General features: G+C 61.7%; 1 protein-coding gene across 1 annotated transcript; it reads left to right on the top strand.

The window, feature by feature from the left end:
* Nucleotides 1-4,041: 4,041 nt before the first annotated feature.
* GTF3C5 (general transcription factor IIIC subunit 5) lies at nucleotides 4,042-19,707 on the top strand. Its single transcript, XM_054584819.1, has 11 exons — nucleotides 4,042-4,437; nucleotides 6,752-6,971; nucleotides 8,219-8,417; nucleotides 13,427-13,622; nucleotides 14,731-14,835; nucleotides 15,834-15,948; nucleotides 16,362-16,442; nucleotides 16,657-16,754; nucleotides 17,578-17,660; nucleotides 18,306-18,448; nucleotides 19,135-19,707. Exons 1-11 carry the CDS (start codon nucleotides 4,285-4,287, stop codon nucleotides 19,302-19,304), a joined length of 1,563 nt encoding a protein of 520 aa, XP_054440794.1. The 5' UTR covers nucleotides 4,042-4,284; the 3' UTR covers nucleotides 19,305-19,707.
* The last annotated feature ends 2,369 nt before the right edge of the window (nucleotides 19,708-22,076 follow it).

The raw sequence follows: 22,076 nt of genomic DNA, 5'->3' as shown, positions 1-22,076 counted from the left end.
ACCAGAGGCCCAGAAAGGAATATTCAGACTCTGGGGCCCAAAGAAAGAATCTTCCAGAGCCCCTCTTGCCCTCGGTTAATAAAGGACCAGTAAACCGCCCCACTATTTCAGTTCCCCCCAAAGAAGGGGCTGCCCAGCCAGTATTCGGACGCTGAACCGAAGTCAGCCATGGGGATGTCAGGCTGTTTCCCCACCCCACTCCGTGGGACTTGGCCCCGCCAATCAGCCAGCAGCCCCTTCCCAAGGCCCTGGGCACCTCTGTGGACAGGACTGTCGCAGGTCAACCAGGGAACCGGGCAGGGACTCAGCCGGATGCTGGGGCAGCCAAGAGCCGGGCCGCCCCTCCTTAGCGCCTGGGGACGGGGCAGTGGGCGGAGGGCCGCCCCCTCACTCCGGCCCCGGTGGCCAGCTGCGCGGGATGGAGGACTCACTTTGTGACTCCCTGGGTCCCTTTGGGGAAACGCCCTGTAGGGCTGGTGGGAAGGAAGACATTTGAACATGTGCTGGGCTTTGTTTCTCTGCGTGGCCCCCTCCCCTGGCCTTGCTTAGATGTTTCATTTGCTTGCTGCCTGCCTCCGCTGATGGATGAGCTCTGCCAGCCTGGGGGCTCTCTGTCCTCCGCGGCTCCATCCAAGCCAGCGCAGGGTCCCGCGCGCAGCGGGTGCCCGGGGAGCGGCGTTAGAGGGCTCGGTGCGAGGCGGCCACCCAGGCCTCGCCTGTGGCGTTACCACCCAGCACGGTGAGGGGGGCGAGTCAGCACCTTGGAGAGAGCCCCCGGCCTGGGAAGAGGGGCTCTCTGATCTCAGGGCTTCGTGCAACTCGAAAGAGAAGGAAAACCACCCACTCATGACCGAAAACGACCTGCCTCAAAAATGAATCCCAAAAATGCTTGAGAGACTCAGGCACTCTGTCCTCCAGTGTCAGTGTCCTGTGGGGTCTGTAACAAATTCCCACAAACCGAGTATCTTAAAACTCATCAAAAATGGATGCTCCCAGTTCCGGAGGCCGGGTGTCCAAAATCCGGGTGTCGCCAGGCTGCGCTCCTTCTGTTGGCTCTGGCGGCGGGTCCTTCCTGCCCCTCCCGGCACCCCCCCGGGTCCACGTCACTCTCAACTCTGCCGATGCGGTCAGAAGGCCTCCTCTTCCACGGTGTCCAGTCTCCTCTGCCTCTCTCTTCCAAAGACACTTGTCATTGGGTCTAGGGCTGGGCTGGACAATCCAGGAAGATTTCCTCCTCTCAAAGGCCTTCGCTTAATCACATCCGCAGAGAACCTCTTCCCAAGTTAGGCCGTGTGCACAGGCCACCAGGGTTAGGAGGTGGACGTGTCTCCAACCCACAGCACGCCAGGTGTGAGGGTTTGGTACGCATTTATCACATCTCCCGTCTCCCTTCCCCAGGAGGGAGCTACTGTTGGGGCAAGGTGAGCACCAAGCAGGACGAGCGGTCAGCCAGCTGGTGGGATGGGGAATTGTCGGGGGGGGGTCACTGGAGACAGGGCCAGAGTGAGACTTCATTCTAGAGAGATCACTCCTGCTCGTAAAGAGAGATGAGAGCAGACAAAACTAGTCATTGGATGGGGAGGCAGAGGGCGGGGTGGTCAGGAGCTCAGTGGGCTCACTATGGTTCTAGGTGGTTTGGAATCAGCTTTGCAGGTTTGGAAACTCAACTTCTTCAGTACCTTAGAGGTAGAGGTGCCATACTTTGCAAACAGAAATATACCTAGGTCAGTGTGAATTTCAGATAAATCATGAATGGACGTTTAGTGTAAGTGTGACCCCTATATTACATAAAATTCAAATATAACTGTGCATCTAATCTTTTACAGTCAGTCAGTTCTACCACAATAGCATCTTCAGTTCCACCATGTCAGTCCCACCTGTCAGTAGACCATGTCAGTTGGTTCTACCACGACAGCATCTTCAGGACGGACTCCTGTGCACCAGATTCACAGGGGCCCGATGTAAACACACCGACTTATTAATTTACTTTTATAGGCAGGGGTAAAATGTACGTCTGCTACTATGATTCTTTCAGGAAAATTCAACCACCCACCAGAAGGCTGTTGGGGAGCACAGAACGGGGGCAAGTGAGAAGTTTAAAAGAAAACTGCATGTCAAGGCTAGCAGTTCCCCCTGGAGAGGGCGGGCCTGGGCCTGCTGCGTCCTCACGCGCCCCCCCCATAAGGTGGGGCCCCGTGGGCTTCTCCGTCATTTGCTGCTGGTGGAGTCCTCGCTGTGCTCTCAGAGGGGGCCTTTCTTTCAAAGTTTTGGGGCGCCCAGCCAAGTCTCCCAATCACCATCTAAGGACACAGTTCACATGCAAGTCACACATTTTCCATTTTGAAACACAGTGGTCTTCGCAGACACTTACTTGGCCTCTTTAAATCCATCTAGAAAAACGAGGTAATCTTTTGATTCAGAAATCACGTCAGACGCTTGGGGTTCGCATATCAGGAAACCCCTCACGCTTATGGATCGTAATCTCTTAATATCCTCAGATCCGGTCCCTTCTTCCATCCTAATCGCCACATCGCTGGCCCAGGCAGCAGCTCTTTCCTGGACTAAGCAGCCCCTCGGCTGGTTCATCAGAGCCCACTTTTGGCCTCTCCGATCCATTCTCTGTGTGTTGAACAGTCTGTTCAATGCATTGTTCAGGCAGTGGCACTTCCTGTAAGCGCTCTCCACTGCACTCAGAAAAAGCCGCCTTTTTAGGATGTCTGGCCTTTGTCGACCTTTGACCCCTCCCTCACCTCCCCTGACTTTGCTCCCTATGGTTTTTCCTTTTTTTTTTTTTAAAGAGGGGAAGGGAAAGAGAGAGGGAGAGAAATATTGCTCTCATTGGTTCTGAAACAGAAACATCTGTCGGTTGCCCCTAGTACATGCCCTGACCAGGGACCGAACCCGCAACCCAGGCAGGTGCCCTGACCGGGAACCAAACCAGCGACCTTTCCCTATGTGGGATGACGCCTGACCCACTGAGCCACACCAGCCAAGGCTTCGCTTCCTACAGTTTTGTCTTCTGCAACTTGCTCAATATAAGAAACATCCAAACCTGTAAAGAATTTTTATAAGATTTGAGCAAACTGGCAGTTAGTAGGGAGCAAGGTCTCAAATGCTCCGGGGAGTGACAGTGTGGCAGTTCCTTTTATGCATTTGGAATTAAGGAGGGAATGTGAGGAAGATTCCACGAGGATGTGAGAAAGCAAGGTGGGAATTGGCTTATAGGATAATTAACAAAATTATGTGCTCTCTGGAGGGTAGTTGCACTTACTTTTCAAAGGTCTGTTAACTATGCACAAAAACAACGGACAGGGCAAAGATAAACCTTTTGCTAAATTTATGCGCCTGGGGCGTGGCTGTCCCTTTAGGAATTTATGACCAGATCACCCCAAGAGGTTACTTTCTGTAGAACCCCTTTCTCACCCACAACTTCCTTAAGTGGCCCCTGTCCCTGCTTCAGCGTTCCCCACACAGCTGCTTCTGTAACGCTTCTCTCGGCAAGGTTCCGAGTGGTACCCAGGGCACAAACGGCGCTTAATTAACTGCCTAAGAGATGAAGGACTGACGCGGGCATCAGCGAGCATTCAAAGCGCAATTCCCTCGCGCTCGCTATTTCCAGATAGAGCTCCCCACCTGGCTCCACGCTCAGCTAGAAACCCAGCCTGGGGCAGCCGGGGCTGCAAGAGCGGTGCTGGCCCCATCCTGCAGGGACCCTCTCAGCCCACTCCGCGCCCCGGACATCAAGCCATTGCTGCGACCTGCCCACAAAAGGCCAATCGGAAGTCGGTTTCGACTCACCCCGAGCCGCCACTGGTTAGAGCCAAGGGAGGGGTGGGGACTTGACCTAGACCTGGTTCTTTATTGGCTAAAACTACAGAGCTGGAGGAAGGGGTGGAACCTGGCTTCCGCTTGACTCCTCATTGGCTAAAATCTCATTGGCCTCCGGGTTCTCATTGGCTAAAGTCGAGAGCTGGGCTCTGTCCTATTATCCTATGGGTCCCTCCCTGGTAAGTGGAAGAAACAGGCCTTTGCCCCACCCCTCGGGCAAACCCCTCCATTTTAAAAACACAATGTTGAGAATAGAGTGGTAGTTCACCCCGAAGCTGTGGGGCCATTGCTCGGGCATTTGCTCCCCGTGGCCTTAGAGACTCCGCTGAGCCCACGGACTTAGAGAGACCAGAGGCGAGGGAGGCTTGGAACGAATTCTTCGCGGAACCATTGAAGCGAGGCCTGTGGGCACACGTGGAGCAAGGGACCGCGGCGGGTCAGGCCAGACTCGCAGCGATGGCAGCGGGGGCGGCCGATGCGGGGCTGGGGGTCGCCATCCCCGTGGATCTGCGGCGCGAGCGGCGCATGGTGTGCGTGGAGTACCCGGGCATGGTGCGCGACGTGTCCAAGATGCTGCAGACCCTGGGCGGCGAGGAAGGCGTCTCTCGGGTGAGTCTCCGGGACCACAGGGGAGCGACGGAGTTGTGGGACTACGGTCAGAGGGGCGGGGAAAGTGTGGTTTCCTTGACAATGGAGCTTCAGGGGGGCTCCGGTGCAGACAGTGGGCGGGGCTTTGCTTAGGAGACCGCGGGGAATGGGCCGTTTTTCCCCGGGCAGCAGAGAAGGAAAGGAGTGTCCTTTCCATCCCGTCCTAGGAGGGACGCCTGAACGCAGCTCACCTGCAGTCCTGCAGGAAGTGCTAGGCTGCCACATCCTCTTTTCACAGTAGGACACCGAGGCACGCCGAGATTAGGAACTGTTGACTACGGGAGAGAGGACGAAGTGTTCGGTTATTGGGTTAAAGGTTTTAACAGTTAACGACTTCTCTGTACCAGGCATTAGGGTCCCCGTTAGAACCCTACCAGGCGGGAACTGTCATTGTCCGTATTTTTGGTAAACTTTTTTTAAAACGATATTATTATTTTTAGAGAGAGTAGAGGGAGAAAGAGAGGCAGAGAAACATCTACTGGTTGCCTCTCCCACACCACCAGCTGGAGACCTGGCCTGCAACCCAGGCACGTGCCCTGACTGGGAATCCAGCCTGTGACCTTGCGGGTTCCTGGACCATCGCTCAACCCACTGAGCCACACCAGCCAGGACTGTGCACATTTGACAGAAAAACCGAGACAACCTGTTCCAGGTCACCCAGGAAATAGGGCAGCTGGGACAAATCCCTCCCTTGAGCCAGGCTCTGCATAAGCGCTTTACACGCACCAGAGCTTGAAGCATCTCTTCTGTAGAGAGGCCTGTGCTGCCAGCCCTAGTGCGCATGGCCTCTAGCAGTGAATGTCTGCCTCCTCGAACTGCCAGCTCGAATCTGAAGTTATATTTTAATGTGCTCATTGTCTCTCTTCGCCCCTTGGCTCTAAGATTGTAAACTCCGTGACGGCAGGACCTTGTCCCTCTTGTTCAGCGCTGTAGTCCTAACATCCCTAACAGTGACCCCAAAATATTTGTCAAACGCATGACTGAGGCTTCACAACAATCCAGGTACAGGTATTACTCCCACTTTTCAGGTAAAGACACAGGAAGAAAGGTGGGGTCAAGCAAGCTCCTACATGGTACACTGGGAATTTGAACCCGCGCATGCCTCCTCTCTGAAGTCTGACCTCTCCACCGCTGCCCCCTCATCCTTTATGAATATTGAAAATCCTTGTACCTGTCACTGAGCGCAGAGTGCCAGTTGAGGCCCCGTCGGTCATGTTTTGCTCTTTTTCCTGACTTATTTACTTCACTGTGGCATTGAGAGGGCCCGTAACTCTCACTAACCCCAACCTTTTGTACCAGACTCTGGTTCCGGGTGAATCTTTGGGGAAGAGACTCTTATTCATTCATTTCATTCCTGTTTCATGGGGGCCTCCTCTGTGCCAGGCCCCTGCTGGGACCATTCCCAGCCCAGGAGTCCCAGGCACCTGCCTTTCCTGAGGGGCGAGGCTCCTTTTAACCTTCTTCTTCCCCTCGATGTTTCATGAGCATCTACTAAGAGTTAAGCCCTGTCCCGGGCGTTGGGGAGCCAACGCACTAGCAAGTCAATGGTCTTGGTCCAGTGAGCATTCTTGGTGCTTTGATGTGCATGCAGCTGACCCCCCCTGCCCCCCCGCCGTGGGGCAAGCACTCACATGTGGGTGACGCGCATTGAGTTTCTGCCGTGAGCTAGGTGCCAGGCTAAGTGTTGTACACATATTTTCATCTCATCCTCCCTACTAACGGGTCCCTACTACCTACTAATGGGTGATCTCATTATGCTTGTTTTAAGGAGAAGGAACCAAGGCTTGCAAGGGACAGGCAACAGCTAGTCAGCGCCCAAGTACTTACTACTGATGGATTTAATCTTTTTTGGACCTAGAAATGTTTGCATATGAGGCTGAATACCAAGACCCTTGGCGGGGGTAGTTAGTTCCTAGAGTAGAACAAGTCACCTCAATTACGTCTCCCGTAAACTCGGGTGACGATAATGCCTCCGCGAAGCGCCCCCGGAGAGCCGCGTGCCTCCCGGCGCTGACCAGCACTTGCCAATGGCCTTGCCTAGCTGGCGGTCTCTGCCTCTGGCTCCACAGCTGCGGGGAAGGAGGAGACCATCCTCATTTCTCCGCCAAGTAAAACCTAACATACCGGGGTTTGAAAAGTGAGCCTGCAGGAACCAAGGGCTCAGAAGGACGCCGGGCTTCCCGGGCCACCCACAGGCTTTTGCTGAGCGCGGAGCAGCCCCTGCTGCCTGCTTGGCGGGCCGCTGCTTCACGCATTTCCCTCGGCCTCCCCGCAGATCTATGCAGACCCCACCAAGAGGCTGGAGCTGTACTTCCGGCCCAAGGACCCCTACTGCCACCCTGTGTGTGCCAACCGCTTCAGCACCAGCAGCCTGCTGCTCCGGATCAGGAGGAAAGTGAGGCGGCCAGAGGGCGTGCCAGGGCCCGGGGCCCCGCCTGAGGTCACGTTCGCCGTGGAGACCATCGGGGTCGTCTCCACCGTGTACAAATTCCAAGGTAACTGCAGAATTCACTCTTGCCGCACTGGGGTCTTTCGGGGCCTGCGTCCCCACTGCCTTCAGGAACCTGTGTGTCAGCCACACAGCGACGTGAGCCAGGAGAGGAGTGCACAGGTGTGAGGGGCAGGCGGGGAGGGAGCCGCCTTGCTCCCACCGACTGCTCCCGGCAGACCATCCGAGCTTCCGAGAGGCGAGGGTCCCGTGAGAGAAGCCCTCGCGTTTAGAGTTGTCGCGTGGGGCCAGGTAAAGCTGGGCAGCAGCCTCCAGCTTTCCACACCCCGTGTCGGGAGCCAGCTCTCCATCTGCACTGCTGCTGGGGTTGCCTCCCCTCGGAAGCCTTCCCAGGCCGCCTCAGCCCCTTGGGACCTCATGCTGCTTGAACTCTTAGCCAACTGGATGTCTCCCACAGGGCCCTCTATCAAGTTTGCTTCTCTCAGGCAGCCCCAGGGAGGAGGCCGTAAGGCGGGGTCCGTGGGTGGGGGGCGGCGAGGAGGACATGGCCTCCCTGAGCTTCTCCGTGCGGGCCGCTGGGCTTGCCCTGCCTCCGTCTCCTTGCCTGGACGGTGGGGCCCTGAGTCTGTTAGGCTGTGCTGGAATCAAGGAGATGGCGCCGCTAAGGGGCCCGCCCAGCATGTGGGGGGCGCTGAGAAACCTCCAGCGGCAGCTCTCAGAACCTGAGGAGAGCGACTGGTGAGGAAGCTAGAGGGGGACAGGAAGGGAAAAGAAACCGAAACAGGACCTGGGCCCCTGGGCTAGGGCGTCTGACCGTCAGTCATTCTGGCGGGAGGGGGTGTTGGCCAGAGACAGCTGTCCTTGCTGGCCGGCTTCTGGGGATTTCACTTCCCGTCTCTAACTGAGCCCGCACCATGCCGGTCGGTGTGTGCCCCAGGACCAGCGGCTTGTGCCTCGCCTGGGCTGTTGTTAGAAACGCAGCCTCTCAGCATCTGCATTTAACAAGATCCCAGGTGAGTCATGCGTTCTTATATTTTGAGCAGCGCTGACCCAGACTTTACTGTCACATGTCACATAACCGTCCTTCACCCTGAAATATTTATCCAAGTGACTTGGAGCTGAGTTCGCGAAAGCATTTTGGAAGGGTGGGGCTTCCGCACCTGCCTCCAGGGCCCCCAGCCTGCTCTGCTGGGCCTACTCAGCGCCTCCCCGAGGGGATGTGGGCGCGGGCAGGGGCAGTAAGGGGAGCGGCCCTGGCTGTGGCACTGGCCGCCTGTCTGCCTCCGCTTCTAGGGATGTCAGACTTCCAGTACCTGGCCGTGCACACGGAGGAGGGCGGCAAGCACACGTCCATGTATGACAAAGTGCTCATGCTCAAACCCGAGAAGGAGGCCTTCTTCCACCAGGAGCTGCCGCTCTGCATCCCCCCGCCCATCTTCTCCCGACTGGACACCCCGGCGGACTACTTCTACCGGCCCGAGACGCAGCACCGGTGAGCCCCGCCCCCGCAGCGTCCGGGCCAGAGCAAGGGCTCTGCCGCCAGAGGCTTCCCTTTGGCCGCTCTGACCTCCGCTGCTCATCTCGAAAACAGGATAGTGAGCACCTATCCAACAGGGGCATTAGGGTTACATTTGAAATGCTCGAGAAGCCCTGGCCGGTGCGGCTCAGCGTCATCCCGTAAACTGAAAGGGTGCCGGTTTGATTCCTGGTCAGGGCACACACGGGTTCGGTCCCGGTTGGGGTGTGTGCGTAAAGGCAGCCCATCGAGGTTTCTCTCCCATGTCGATGTTCCTCTTCCTCTCTCCCTCCCTCCCTCCCCCTCTCTCTAAAATCAATAAGCAAGCCCTCGGGTGGGGACTAAGAAAAAGGAAAAGAGCTCGGGAAGTTTCAGCACGTGGCCAGGTACAGAGAAAGCCCTTGGCCACCGGTGGCCTGGGGGCGCCTGATACAACCATGTAAGAAACTCCACCTGTGAGCACCCCGCTGAGCCCAGCGCTCTCCCTACCGCTGTCCCCGTCCCTGGCGACCTCATGGCCCATCCCCCTGTGCCACCCCCCCTCCGTGCCACCCCCAGCTCGTCCCCCCATGCGTCCCCCGGTGACACTGTCATCCTTGTCGCGGCCACCGCCTTGCTTACTGTGCACTGGGTCCCATCCGTCCGCGCACAAGGACAAGCTCCTAAGCACAGGATCGAGGATCTCTTGAGTCGGGGTTTCTCTTGCGCCGAGAGGTAGAGAAGCCAGACAGACACGTGTCGTGGTCTCTGTCCCAGCCCGTCCGCCAGCCCCGCCCCCGCGCGCACCCCAGCAAGACCACTTGCGAGTGTGGGTTTGTACCAGTGAAACGAATTCTTTCACTCAGAGGCAGCCTTCACAGTGAAGAGAGACCCAGGGGTCACGGGTGCGGCAGGCCCCAGCATGTCACACGTTGGCTTTAGGTTGCAGACCAGCCACTGGTGACAGGAAGGACGGGGGTTTCCTTTGTACAAAAGCCAAGACAATAGTATTAAAAAAGGACAACCTGAGTTTGAAAAAGCCTGATTCGGGAGTAATAACAGGACCCCCTCCCCGGCCGGCCGGCCGGTGCCAGCGTCGCTGTGAGAGCGCCCTGCGCACTCTGACGCACGGTGGAGCGGGGACGCGGGGCTGGGGGCTGGCCGGGGCGCACAGCAGCCCCGGCGCCCCCAGCGTTCTGACCTCCCGGCCCTGTTCACGGCCACGCTCTCCGTGTTTCCGCATGCTTTACTTTTTTTAATACACACAAAAGGACAAAAAGCTCTCTAAATGTCTCAGTCGTGGCGTCAGCTCCCTGAAGGGAGCGATTTGGCCCCTGTCCTCTGCCGTAACCCCGGTGCCCAGAACAGCCAGCCCCGGCAGGCCCTCTGCGAGCCTGTGCGAGCCCTGTGACGAGCCCTGTGACCGCAGCTCTTGGGGGAGGGATTGGGAGAGGGATTGGGAGAGGCAGGCAAGCCAAGGAAAAAGGCAGTTTGAAAAGTGGCCCCTAGGGGGCGACATTCGTTAAAGGATTATCTCTAGCACGTTTTAAGCTTCCAGAAACGGGGAGGGTCTCGCCCGCTCGCTTGGTGGCCGAGGGTCGCCGCCCCTCTGGCCAGCCTGGCCAGGGACAGCTGGCTATGCTCTGGCCTGCGGCCCCCGCACCGCCAGAGGCAGAGCCGCTGGTGACGAGGGCCCTGCGAGTCCAGCCCCGGTCCTGGCACCCCCTGTCCCCACGCTGTGCAGAGGCGATCAGGCTGTCGCCTCTGGACCCGAAGACCTGTCCCCAGAAGTGTGCACCGTGAGGTGTGGAGAAGCAGACGCCCTCCCGCTGAAGGGTCCCCAAGAATAAGGTCAGCTGTTTGGGGGAGCAGTTTGGCAAAATCTATTTCGATTTTAGATGTTCTTTTCCTGTCGGCCAAGCAGCCCACCTGCAGGAGTTTACCCCGCAGTGACCGCCACCTGAGGGCTCGAGGGTGCGGTCAGGGGGGTGGTCACTGACCGATCATCGGAGCGGCAAGACCCTGGGGGCCGCGGAGCCGGGGGGCAGGGGCGCCCGGGCGGGCACCTCGAGCAGGCAGCTCTGAGGGGCCCCGGCCTCCCCCACCCGCTCCCACCTGTAAGGGCGACAGCGATCGCGTGCGCTGCCCTGCTTTGCGTGGGGGCTCAGCGACTGGATTTTTAAAATACAATAGTGAGTGCCTGGCTGTTACAATACAATGAGAGTTTGCTAAAATAGGTAAATCCCCAATCAGTCCCTTAGTAGGAACGTGGTTAGTTAAAGTATAGCCCATCGACCCCGAGGAGCCCCATGCAGCCTCTCAGGGAGCTGGCTCGCGGACCAGCGGGGCGCGTGCCCAGGGCGCCTTGGTCTACGGAAGAGGCAGGTGTTAGAGCAGGCTCTGTGGTACGCAGATAGACTGGTCTGATGCTAGAAGTCTAGAAAAATCTGGAAGGTTGGGCCCCCAATGGTTATCTCTGGATGGGAGCTTTCCCTTACCTCACTGAATGTTTCCCTCCACCAGCAGGGCCACCTGGTGTGGCTCCCAGCGCCCAGCGCCCAGCGCCAGGGAGAGCGGGCGGAAGAGGCTCCGGGCCGGGCTGGGCTGGGCTGGGGAGCTGGACGAAAACCGGCAAGGGTTAGCGTCCAACGTGGGTGTGACTGGATGAGGGGGGCGGGGTCGTGACCAGCGGGAGTGGGGTGGGGGCGGGGGGCTGGGGAGCTCTGGAGGAGCTGACGTTGGAAACGGACCGAGGGAAGGCGGGGCCGCGCAGGCGGAGACCCAGGAGACCGTCCCAGACCAGGGACTGACTCAGCAGAGAAGGAAGGATCGGGAGCTGGTGACCCCAGAGCAGAGCAGAGGGCAGGCAGGGGAGGGTGTCGCAGGTCGTGCTGAGGGGCCTGGTTTTACCCTAAGGAAAAGGTGTATTGTTCTCTTCCTTTAAAAAAGCGTAAAATAGAAAGCCCCAAACACACCCAAAGTAGAGAGAATTGTCTGCTGGGCCCTGCCCGCAGCAGCAGCAGCTGCGGTGCCTGGCAGCCCTCCGCTCGCTCGGCCCCCCCCCGCCCCCACCCAGGTCCCGGGACAAGCCAGGGCCTGTGTGGGGCAGGGAGGGACTTGTTCCTAAAAGTGTAGCTGCAGCCCTGCCGTCGCGGCGAGCGCGTTTGACGCCGGTCCTTGCCTGCCAGCCCTCGTTCCGTCTCCCCGGTGGTCTCAAAGGCGACTCGAGAGCCAGGTGGCCACCCAGTTGCGGTGTCGGCATCTCAGGCCACCGGCTCCGTAGTGTCGCCCCGGCCACGCTCCCTGATTGCGGGAGGAAGTCCTGCTGTGCGAAGGAACAAGGCGCCCCAGGAGCGCGTGGCTCACAGTCGGGCCCCATCCCTCCTGCGGACCCTCCTGCCCGTGGAGGGGCGTCTGTGTGGGTGTCGGGTTGGTGCGGCCGAGTTTGAGGCAGAGGGCGTTCGGAGCCATTTTAAAATTTACCTGTTTCTGATTATTTTTCCCTCACACGCATTTTTTTCTTAAAATCAGAAACAAAAATATACAGGGAAGAGATTGGGGCCCACAGTGTGCTGCTGGCCCTGGCTCTGGTGACAGCATCTGGTCACTTCTCTGTCCTGAGGGGCCAGCAGGCAGCTGTTCCCAAGCCCCTGGGAGGGGGGCGCGGGGGGAGGGCCAGCTGCCCTGGGAGCCACGGGCCCTTTTTCCTGCCACGTGCTTTATTGATTTTCCAGCACATGGAAAGGACCTGCTTTTCTCCCAGGGCCGCCGGCCCTCCTCGGCGGGCCTCCCGGGACACGAGGACTGGGGGCGGGGGCCGGCCTGGCCGGCACCCCCCTTGAGGAAGCTGGGGTTGCGTGGGGGCGGGCGGGGGCTCTGGCCCTGCTGGGAGCTGCTTTCCTTCGTGGGGGTGTCCGGGGTTTCAGGGAGGTGGCTTTGAAAACAGGATGCAGCCTCTTCTGTCCAGGATGGTTTCTGATGGAGCCAAAGCCACGGTTTTTAAAAAATGGCCTGGCCTTGTTCCTGTGTTTATAGTTTTGTTTCCCAATGTGAAAATCATCTCGTCGTTGTTCATGAACGTGCAGATGGTATGCACTTATATAGAAAAACTAGGATAGAATGGAAACAAATTTAAAAAATAATAATGACCTCAATAACATTGTGACATCCAGGACGGACCGCTTTAAAACGCACTTCGAAATGACTCAGTGAGCGTGGGGTGGGGTGCGGGCAAGGTGAGATCAGCCGTGCGGCGCTGCTCGATGAAGCTGATGGCGGGCGTGCGGGGGCTTCTTCGCACTGTCCTCCCTGCTTCAGTGTAGCTTGGACATTCCTGGCACCCCACCTTAGAGAGGCGGCGCGCTGGGCGCCTTGGGGCTCCCTTGTCCAGGCACGTCCTGTGCCGACAGAGACCCGAGCATGGCTGGTGGCGGAGCCTGGCTTTGCCCTCGGCTCCGGGATGAGGCTTTAGTTACTGCGCAGGAAAATGGCTCCTTCCCTCGTAGGTGGTTTCAAGGGTTGAGTAAGTGAGTCGTGAAAGTCAGTGGACGCAGCTGCTGGCAGCCAGCGGGCCAGTCGCGTCCTGCGTGGGAACGGATTTCACCGTTCCCGCCTGAGGGGCATTCAGGTAGTTTCCAGTTCTTCGCTGGCTGATAGGTGCATGCGTGAGTCGACGCAGCCAGGAGGCCCCGGCCCTGTGACAAGAGCCTCCCCGACACCGGCCCCTGGGAGCTTTGGGCCTTGCCCGGCCTCAGAGGTGCAGGCTGAGAGCCCTGCTGCGCGTCCCGGGCAGTCGCCACCCCTTCTCCCGGGCGCTCAGCCCGAGGACTGACTCCTGCCTCCAGTAGCCGCTGCCGAGGCCCCCTCCCTAGCCCAGATTCCCGGGGAAGCACAGAAACGTGGCCCATCAGCGTCACGGCCCTGGTGGCTCCCTGTCTGGCCCGGCCAGGCCTGTGCCAGGGCTCGTCCTCGGCAGCCCGGCCCTCACCGGCCCTCTCTGCCCCCAGGGAAGGCTACAACAACCCCCCGGTCTCAGGCGAGAACCTCATCGGCCTGAGTAGGGCCCGGCGCCTGCACAACGCCGTCTTTGTCAACTTCGAGGACGACGAGGTGCCCGTGCAGCCGCTGGAGCCTGCGGTGCAGACGTGGCGGCGGCTCTGCACCAACCCCATGGACCAGAAGGTGGAGGAGGAGCTGCGGAAGGTGAGCGCGGGCCCGCCTGCACCGGCCGCCCCCAGAGACCCCGCTGGGCTCGTCCTCGTCCGGGCCTTTGCGGTGGGCTGCGCGGGCTGCCTTACCCTGGCTGTCGGCCCACGGGGAGCGTCGCCTCTGGACGCCGTGTCTGAAAGCACGCCAGCGTGAGCCCGGACTCCCAGGCTGCAAACGCGCCGCAGGGTGCTCCCAGGGTCCCCGTGGGAGGTGAGCGTTGTTCAGGTGGGACTTCGGCATGGAGCTCCAGGGCGCCGCAAGCTTTCCTTGTCGCTCAGCACCTCGCCACAAGGCGGCCGGCCCAGCCCGGCCCGCGCTGCCTCTGGGGGGCGTCCAAGGGCGGGCCTGCCCTGGGACGGGAACGGCCTCCCGCCTGGCTCTCTGGCCTGCGGGTTCTGGGGAGACGCAGGCCGGGGCGCCGCTCCTCATGTCCCCGCAGGCACGGACAGTGGGTGCCCGATGAGGCCACGTCACTGCTCGCTGAGGTGCACCTCGTATTGCCGTTACTTTTCCTTTGGGGGGGTGGGGTATTTCTGAAAGCCTGTGTTGTCGCCTTGTGTTCCTGGTGGTCACTGCAAGAGAGGTGTTGGGGGCAACTGTCTGGGGCCTCTCGTCGTCCTCTGGACACAGCCCAGTGCTAGCCTGGCTCGGGGCCCTTCCCGCCCTGTTCCCCGCGCTCCTCCACACCAGCTGCTGCGGTCCTCCCCCGGCCAGGCCCGGGGTCCCCGCTCAGGTGCTGCCCTCGAGGCTGGGCCTGGCCGGCGCCCTGGGGCTCTGCCTCGCCCCCCTCCAGGCTCTGCTCTGGCTCCTTCGGTCATCTGCCTCCCCTGCTGGCCTGTGAGCTGCACAGGACGGTGACCATGTTCCTCGCAGTCACCCAGGACCCCGGGCCCCGCGGCCACACTGGACGCAGGCCAGGCACGCTGTCCCTCTGCTGAGAGCTTGCCCCTGGGGCAGGTCCTTCCCACGCAGCCGCCGCTCCCACCCCAGCTCCTTTCCGGAGGGGACCTCTGGGGACCTGACCGTGCTGCTGGGTGTCGGGGCTGGGGGGCAGGAGGCGGCCTCTGCTCCCCTCAGCCTCTTCCTTGACCCCCCCCCCCAGCTGTTTGAAGTCCGTCCTGTCTGGTCACGCAACGCCGTCAGGGCCAAAATCAGTGTCCACCCCGACAAGCTCAAGGTCTTGCTGCCCTTCATGGCCTATTACATGGTGAGTGTCTGCCCCGCCGTCCACCGTGGTTCCCAGCAGGCAGGGTCCCCACCAGGGCCATGCAGATCCCCGATGTGACCTCTGCGGGCCACGGCACAAGCGGGTGGCCCTGTCCTGGCACCCCCTGAAAGACCACCACAGCGCCTCGGGAACACGGTCGGCCACGCGGCACGAGTTTAGGATTAAGGAGTAATTTCGTAACTTTCACGTAAGGGATTACCCGTCTTTCAGGGACCTTGTCCTGAGAACTTTCTAAGGACTGGGCGCTCGGAGAAGGGCTGTGTGCACATCTCGCCCTTCGCCCTCCCCAGGGGCGGAGCAGCGCCCCTTCTCCCTCTCAGGACGCGCCCCCGCTCACAGAAGTGACTCGATGTGCCACGGTGTTCAGCCAGCGAGCGGCAGAGCCGCCTGGGGTCCGGCCCATCCAACTACAGAGCCCAGGCCCCGACCGCAGCGCCGTCGGCCCCGACCACGTGACCTGCACTGAGCGGGGTTCACTGTCCGGGCAGGCGGAGACGGCGGTGTCACTTCTGAGGCTCCCTGGGTGCTGGGGGAAGGGATGCTGCCTGCCGGGGCCCCCGCGAGAGCGTCGCAGAGGCCGGCCCGAGGTGTGACCGGGACAGCAGCGACAGCTGGTGGGCCCCCCTGCCCCCCGTGCTGGGTCCCAGACCTCGAGAGTCGCCGTCTGCTTCCAGTCTGGGCTTTCTAGACATAAGGACCTCAGGAGTTCCGAGCAGGGACAGGACATCCTGTCCGTAGGGACAGCAGTGGCGTTCACTGGGCGCCCTCCCCGGGCCAGGCGAGCGGTGCGGGCTCCCAGAGCCGCGCGTCGTCTAACCCCCCCAGAAGCTGGGGGGGCTCACGCCTCCTCCGCCTGACGGGCCACCCGAGGTGGCAGAGCCGGGGTGGGGCTCCAGAGCCAGGGCCCCGCCTCGGGCCGCGGCATCGCCCCTCCCCGGGCAGGACCCACTCCCCTCGCCCGCCTCTCCCGCCTCCAGATCACGGGCCCCTGGAGAAGCCTGTGGGTCCGGTTTGGGTACGACCCGCGAAAACACCCGGAGGCCAAGGTTTACCAAGTCCTTGATTTCCGAATCCGCTGCGGGATGAAATACGGTAAAAGTCGCGAAAACCCCTCTTCGCCTGTCTTTCTGTCCCTGGCGTCTGTGTCATGAGCATGCGTCCACGCGGAGAGGGCGAGAGGCCCTTCCCCCACGGGGACGGCCGCCCCTCCAGTTTCCGAGCTGCGGTCACTCGTCCACTCGGCGACTCCGGCCCCTGTGGCTCCTGTGCTACAGGCCAGGCGTCCGGCGCGTCCGGTCCCCAGGCCCACGGCGAGCCCCTGCCCTCGGCCCCGTCACGGGGCCCCGCGCGGTTGGGGCCGGGATGCGGTGGCTCCTGCTGCCCAGGCCCTGTCTCAGGAGCCGTCCCCAGTGAGCCCTGGTGTCTGTCGCGCGAGGCAGGCACTGTGGGCTGGAAGGAAGGGGCCATGGGCCTACCTCGCCTGGCACGCACTCCCTCACCTGCAGGTTACGCCCCCAACGACATGCCTGTGAAGGCCAAGCGCAGCACCTACAACTACAGCCTCCCGATCACCGTCAAAAAGACACGTGAGTGCCTCAGGCTCGCCCCGCAGCTCGGCGGCCAGGCCCTCGCCCGCACCGATGCTGTGGATGACAGCGTCTGGCTTGTGGGGGAAGGGTCCCCGGGGAGAGCCAGGGCCCTGCAGGCCATGCTCCCTGGGAGGGGTGGGATGAACGGGGTGGGGGGGTGCAGGGAAACCCCCTTGTCCGTATTCCAAAGCACTGCTGTTGCCACTGGCAGCCAACCAGGTTGTTACCATGCATGACCTGAAGCAGGGTCTGGGGCCCTCGGGGACAGCTGGCATGCGGAAATCAGCCTCGAACAAGTATAAGCTCAAGGTGGGTGCCCCGGAACCCCGGGAAGGCAGCTGCCCCCCACCCCAGCTGAGAGAGGAGTGGGGGGTGGGGAGGCCCAGGACGCACGCAATGCCCTCAGGCCCCGGGGGCGGCCGGGCGCGTGCCCAGGTGAACACAGGTGCCCAGCAGGGGCAGCAGTTCCCAGAGGCTGCCTATGCTCAGGCTGCTGCGAGCGCCCACAGCCTGGGGCGCGGGGAGGCCAAGCAGCGCAGCTCCCCCCCCCAGAGCCCCCTCGCACAGGGCGGCAGAGTGTGCGTGCTGCCTACGGGGCGGGAGACAGGCGCGTGGGGTCCTCTCGGTGCGAGGCAGCCAGACCGCCGCCTGCCGCGGACCCCCTCATCGGGCCTCTCGTTTTAGGCTATTACCCCACCTGGAATCGATCTGTGTGGCTTGGCGGGGGCGGGGGGTGGGCGTGGAGAAAATGACCCTGGGTCCCCTACATCCTGTGGCGGCGAGCAGGGCCACGCCAGGTTGAGCGGTCAGCACAGTTGGGATGGAATCGGGAGGGCAGACGGCAGGAGGCGCAGAGAGCAGAGCCCGGCCCCAGGCTGCTGGGATGGCCCCCGCTCAGGGTCAGGCCCCCCAGGACCTCCCCGGGGCTTTGGAGCGGCTTTTCTCCGCGCCTGCTCCTGGCTTCGGGCCTGTCTGTCTACCCGCCACCAGCGAGCAGAGACGGGCCTGCTGGTCTGGGGAGCTGCGGCCCCTTGGAGAGCCCCCGCGTTCCCCAGGGCGGGGGTCCCCGACGCCGCCTGCCCCCGAGGGGAAGGCTCCCCCGACAGGCCCCGCATCTTCCCTCTTGCTCCAGGACTCGGTCTACATCTTCCGGGAGAACGCCTTGCCACCCTACCGACAGATGTTCTACCAGCTGTGTGACCTGAACGTGGAGGAGTACGTACACGAGGGCCAGGGAGCCGGCGTGGGGCCAGGTGGGGGGTCAGGGCTGGGAACAGCCCGGGGACCACAGAGTTCCCTGCGAGGCCTCCCCCGCTCTCAGCCCTCGTCTCTCGGCCTGAAGGCTGCCCGCCCTGGGACTTTGGTGGTGCCCAGAGAGTCCTCTGTCGGCACACAAGGCCCTTGGGAGTGCCTTCCGAGATCCACCATGGGCCACACCTCTGAGCAGCAGCTGTCTGGTGTCCCCGGCACAGTGTGGCTGGCCACGGACATGCCTGCTGTGGGGTCTTTGCCTCCCCCACTGCCCATGTGGGAGTCACGGAACAGCTCCCGGTCCTTCGGAACCAACCAGAATCCCAGAAATCTTTAATCTGGTTGCTCTTAGTGATGTTTAAATGCAGCATGGAGTCTGATGAAAGCGGGGACACCCCAGGAAAATGGGGGTGCACCCCCGCTCTGTGGGCAGTGTGCGGCTTGGGGAGCACACAGGCGAGGGACCCCGGTGTTTCCGGAGTCCTTGAGCGCCGCGTCCGTCCCTCCGACGCTGCTCTAAGTGCTGTCTTCTGAGCACAGCCGCCCCGGCTCGCTGCCCGTGGCCCCTGCGGCAGGAGGCTGCCCTGGAACCAGTGTCCCCACCCCCAGGTTGCAGAAGATCATTCACCGCAACGACGGGGTCGAGGAGACCTGCACGGAGCGGGACGGCTGGTGCCTCCCCAAGACCAGCGACGACCTGAGGAACGCCATGTCCCTCATGATCCGGCAGACCATCCGCGCCAAGAGGCCCGGTGAGAGCCCCGGGCTGAGGGCAGGGCCCGGGGCTGAGGGCAGGGCCCGGGCCCGCGGCGGGGACGGGCAGTGTCCCCGCTGTGCCGAGGCGGCCCATCGCACCCCAGCGCTGCTGGAGGTGGGGCCTTGTGAGCCAGGACTCGGCCCCGGAGCCCTGGCCCCTGGCCGCCCGCTGCCGTTCGGGGCTTCCACTTTATGCCTTGATACCTTCCTGCCCCTCCAGCTGCGCGTGTGTGCAGCCTGCCTGTCCTCCCCCGGGGAGGCAGGGGCCGTGGGAGCCGGAGCTGGTCGCCTGCCCAGCCTGCCCGGGTGGGCGCGGGGGCCGGGGTACAAAGGGGAGTGAGCGGTTGCTGGGCCGGGGTTCTGATAAGGCTGGGGTGGGGGAGGGAAGGCAGGGGGCTCCTCCCCAGCCCGCATGGCCCCGCGCGCTGGTGGGGGCGCGGGTGCCCAGCCTCATCCGGAAGAGGGCCCCTCAACGATTGCCCTGGGGCCACGGGCCCTTCCTCACACACAGAGTGTTGTGCGTGGTCCTGGGGAGTCGCTGGGCCCAGGAAGCTGCCTGAGGCACCTCAGGGGAAGGGGTTTGCAAAGCCGTCAGCCTCTGCATCCCCGGGCGGGCCCAGGTCCCCGAGCCCGCGAGCCCGCGAGCCCGTTCTGGGTCTCAGGGCCTGTCTCCCGGCTCCAGCTCTCTTCTCCAGCCCGGCCAAGGCCGACGAAGACGGAGGGAAGGAGCCGGCGACGTACGAGTCCGGGGAGGACGAGGAGGAGGACGAAGAGGAGGAGGAGGAGGAGGACTTCAAGCCGTCCGACGGGAGTGAGAACGAGATGGAGACGGAGATGCTGGACTACGTCTGACACGGCGCGCAGTCGCCGGAGCGGCCCATGAGGCCCCTCCGCGGGGAGCTGGGGCCCCAGCCCTGGGAGCCGCTGACCCCGGCCTGCCTGTGACCTGCCGCTCAGGCCTGCCGTCCGGCCCTGGCTGCATGGGGACGTTCCCGAAGGCTGTGCCCTGGCTCCTGCCTCCGGGAGCCAGCCCCGTGTCCGCCTGGCCGAGCCCAGCAAGGCTGGAGGGGGAGCTCTGCAGCTCGGGCGGGGGGTCAGGCTCGGCCTGGGTCTCGTGACTGGCGGCAAGGACAGTGCCAGGAGCCCGGTCTGTGGTCACAGATGGCAGGAGATGTCCTTGGGTCTGGATCCCGCCCTTTTGGGGTGGCCTGGCAAAGACCAGGCCTGCTGGAACTGTCCTCATTAAATACATTTCCCCGGCAGATCTGGTGTCAGAGCTCGCGCCGGGGGCTTGGGCTCCTGCTGCTGGGCCATCACCTGTCCTGCAGTGATTCCTTCTGTGACCCCGAGGGGCAATACTGGGACAGTCGAGAACAGGCCTAATGCTGCTTGCCAGGTGGGTGGGGCGAGAGCCACCAGGGGTCGCCGCAGCCCCGCCCCGCCCCAGGGGTCCCACAGCCTCGCGTTCACCCCCTACTGCTCCAGACCATGGTCTCACGGCTCACGTGGACGCAGCCCCTGTCCCCCCGCGGCTGCCTGGAGTGCGGGCAGCTGCCGCGAGGGGCCCCGGGAGCCCTCCCAGGACAGACCAGGAGCCCTGGGGCCTGCAGGCTTAAGCGCCTGCCTTGCAGAGGAGCTGGCCAGGCTGCTGCCCAGCGGCCCCATTCCCTGCTGCTGGGGATGAGGCTCAGCTGGCATGGCCAGAAGCAGCCCTTCCCCAAGGCCTGAGGCCCCAGGCCCGCGCTCCCCTCCAAGGCCTCTGCTCTCTGCTGTGCGTCTCAGTGGGGCCTCTCCCACCTCTGAGCTGGGCCCCGGACCCCAAACCTCAGAGGGGGAGGGTGTAGGCTCTGGTGCCCGTCTCCCAGGAGCCACCACAACCCCTGCACAGACCTGAGGAAGGTGGGGCGGGCCGCCAGCACCCACTCCGCCACCAGGCCCCACCCCGCGCGGACTCGGCTGACAGCTGCCCAGTTCCTAGAGGCCACATCCCCAAAGTACGTGACGGGTCCCTAGTTAGAAACCTAAGTATTGTGCTTACACCCCCCCCCCCCCCCCCCCGCTTCTTTCAAAGATTTCTGTTGTGGAAAATACCAAATAGCTACAGAAATACTGAGTATTGTATAAGTCCCCATTACACGGCCTCAGCAGTTACTACATTTGCCAAACTCGTTGCCTCTTCCTTTGTTTGGCTTCGTATCAGTGCCTTCCTGGAGTGTTCTAAGGAAGTCCCGCCCCCCGGGACGAACCTCGCTCGTCAGGACTTGCCCCGCAGGCCGGTGCTGCCGCCCCGCCTGACGCTTCAACAGTGACTCCGGTTCAAGGCCTGTTCCCAAGCAGTGCGCCCATCTGCTGGGGGCACAAAGTCCGCGTGGCCCCTCCTGGGACGGGCCTTGACCGGCAGGTGCCGGTGTTGTCCCCTCACCTGTCACTCTTGCGGCCGTCAGCAGCCGCGCTGTTTGCCTGGACCTGAGTGTCCTTGGGCTGCCAACGAGTGACCCGGAGTGCGGCTGCCCCCACGTTTGCTGGCTGGGAGGATTCTTCCTCCGGCAGCTCAGGCCATCGGGCTTCCCCGAAACCACGTGCCAGCCGAGCAGGAAGACGCCTCTCTCCCCGTGGCCAGCTCTCAGAGGGAGGACTTGGCACCCGAGCCAATGGTGACCGTGGGGTTTTTTCTTTTTTTTTAGCTTTGTAATGACCCCTAAAATCTGCCTGAAACCATCGCATCCATGCTTTTTGATGCCCAGCGTGTCCCGTCTCTGGCCCGAGAGTGGCCCCCACTGCCTCCCACGACTGACGCAACCTCTGGCCCTTGGTGCCTCCCTGCGCCACGGCGGGCCCGATGGCCCAGGCTCCTGCCTGCCTGTCCTGCCCCGGACGCACCCCTCCCTTGGCGTGGAAATGGTGTTCGGGGCCCCAACCTGGGCACCGGGGGGCCGCTGCCCCTGGGTTTCCTCGGTTTCAAATGCTTTCGAGGGCACACAGCTGGGGAATATCTTTCTTTTTTTAACAACAAAGTAAATTATAAGTTTATACAGACAGCTCCCAATTAAAGCGTAGAATTACAGGATTTCTCAGATCTTACTATAGACAGGGTGGAGCAAAAATAGGTTTACGGTTCGTACGAAAAACACTACAATTATTAAACAATAATACAAGAGTGAATTCTGTTGTGTACTCACACGGTAAACTTTCTGCCCACCCTGCCTCGAAGATGCGTCTCCAGACCACACCACTGTGGCTGGCGGCACCCGGGTGGGGCCTGCGTCTGTCTGATCGCAGCGGCCGCCTCGTGCGGTATCAGCCCAGGTGGGCTGACCGCACAGAATGCGCTCCAACCTGGGAAAAACTTCCTAAGTATTTGCCTAAGTTCTATGCGCCATTAAATCAATGGGGTGAGGGTTCTCCTTTGTCAATCACATCAATTCAGAACTTCCTACTTCCAGCCTTATTACCCAAATTGTCTTAAGACTTTTGGGGAACCCTTAGGCCCTCCAAGCACTCAATAATCATAGCCATGGGGTCTTCCCGCAGAAAAATGTGCAAACACACAAAAATGTGTCTGGTTCCAGGGGCACCGCGGGCCCGCCCTTGAACGTCTGGCAGGTCCAGAAAACTCCCACCACC

Source organism: Pteronotus mesoamericanus, unplaced genomic scaffold (assembly GCF_021234165.1).
Source record: "Pteronotus mesoamericanus isolate MK-2021 breed Mesoamerican mustached bat unplaced genomic scaffold, CSHL_Meso_final contig_78, whole genome shotgun sequence".
NCBI classification, from domain to species: Eukaryota; Metazoa; Chordata; class Mammalia; order Chiroptera; family Mormoopidae; genus Pteronotus; species Pteronotus mesoamericanus.
This window is presented reverse-complemented; position numbering and strand designations above follow the sequence as displayed.

What these genes read in the sequence shown, in the direction of transcription:
- GTF3C5 (XM_054584819.1), top strand. Translation starts at nt 4,285, where the DNA reads ATGGCAGCGGGGGCGGCCGATGCGGGGCTGGGGGTCGCCATCCCCGTG. An exon ending in CACCGTGTACAAATTCCAAG is followed by an intron (nt 6,972 to 8,218) that starts GTAACTGCAGAA and finishes CTCCGCTTCTAG; the next exon opens with GGATGTCAGACTTCCAGTAC. An exon ending in CCGCTGCGGGATGAAATACG is followed by an intron (nt 15,949 to 16,361) that starts GTAAAAGTCGCG and finishes CCTCACCTGCAG; the next exon opens with GTTACGCCCCCAACGACATG.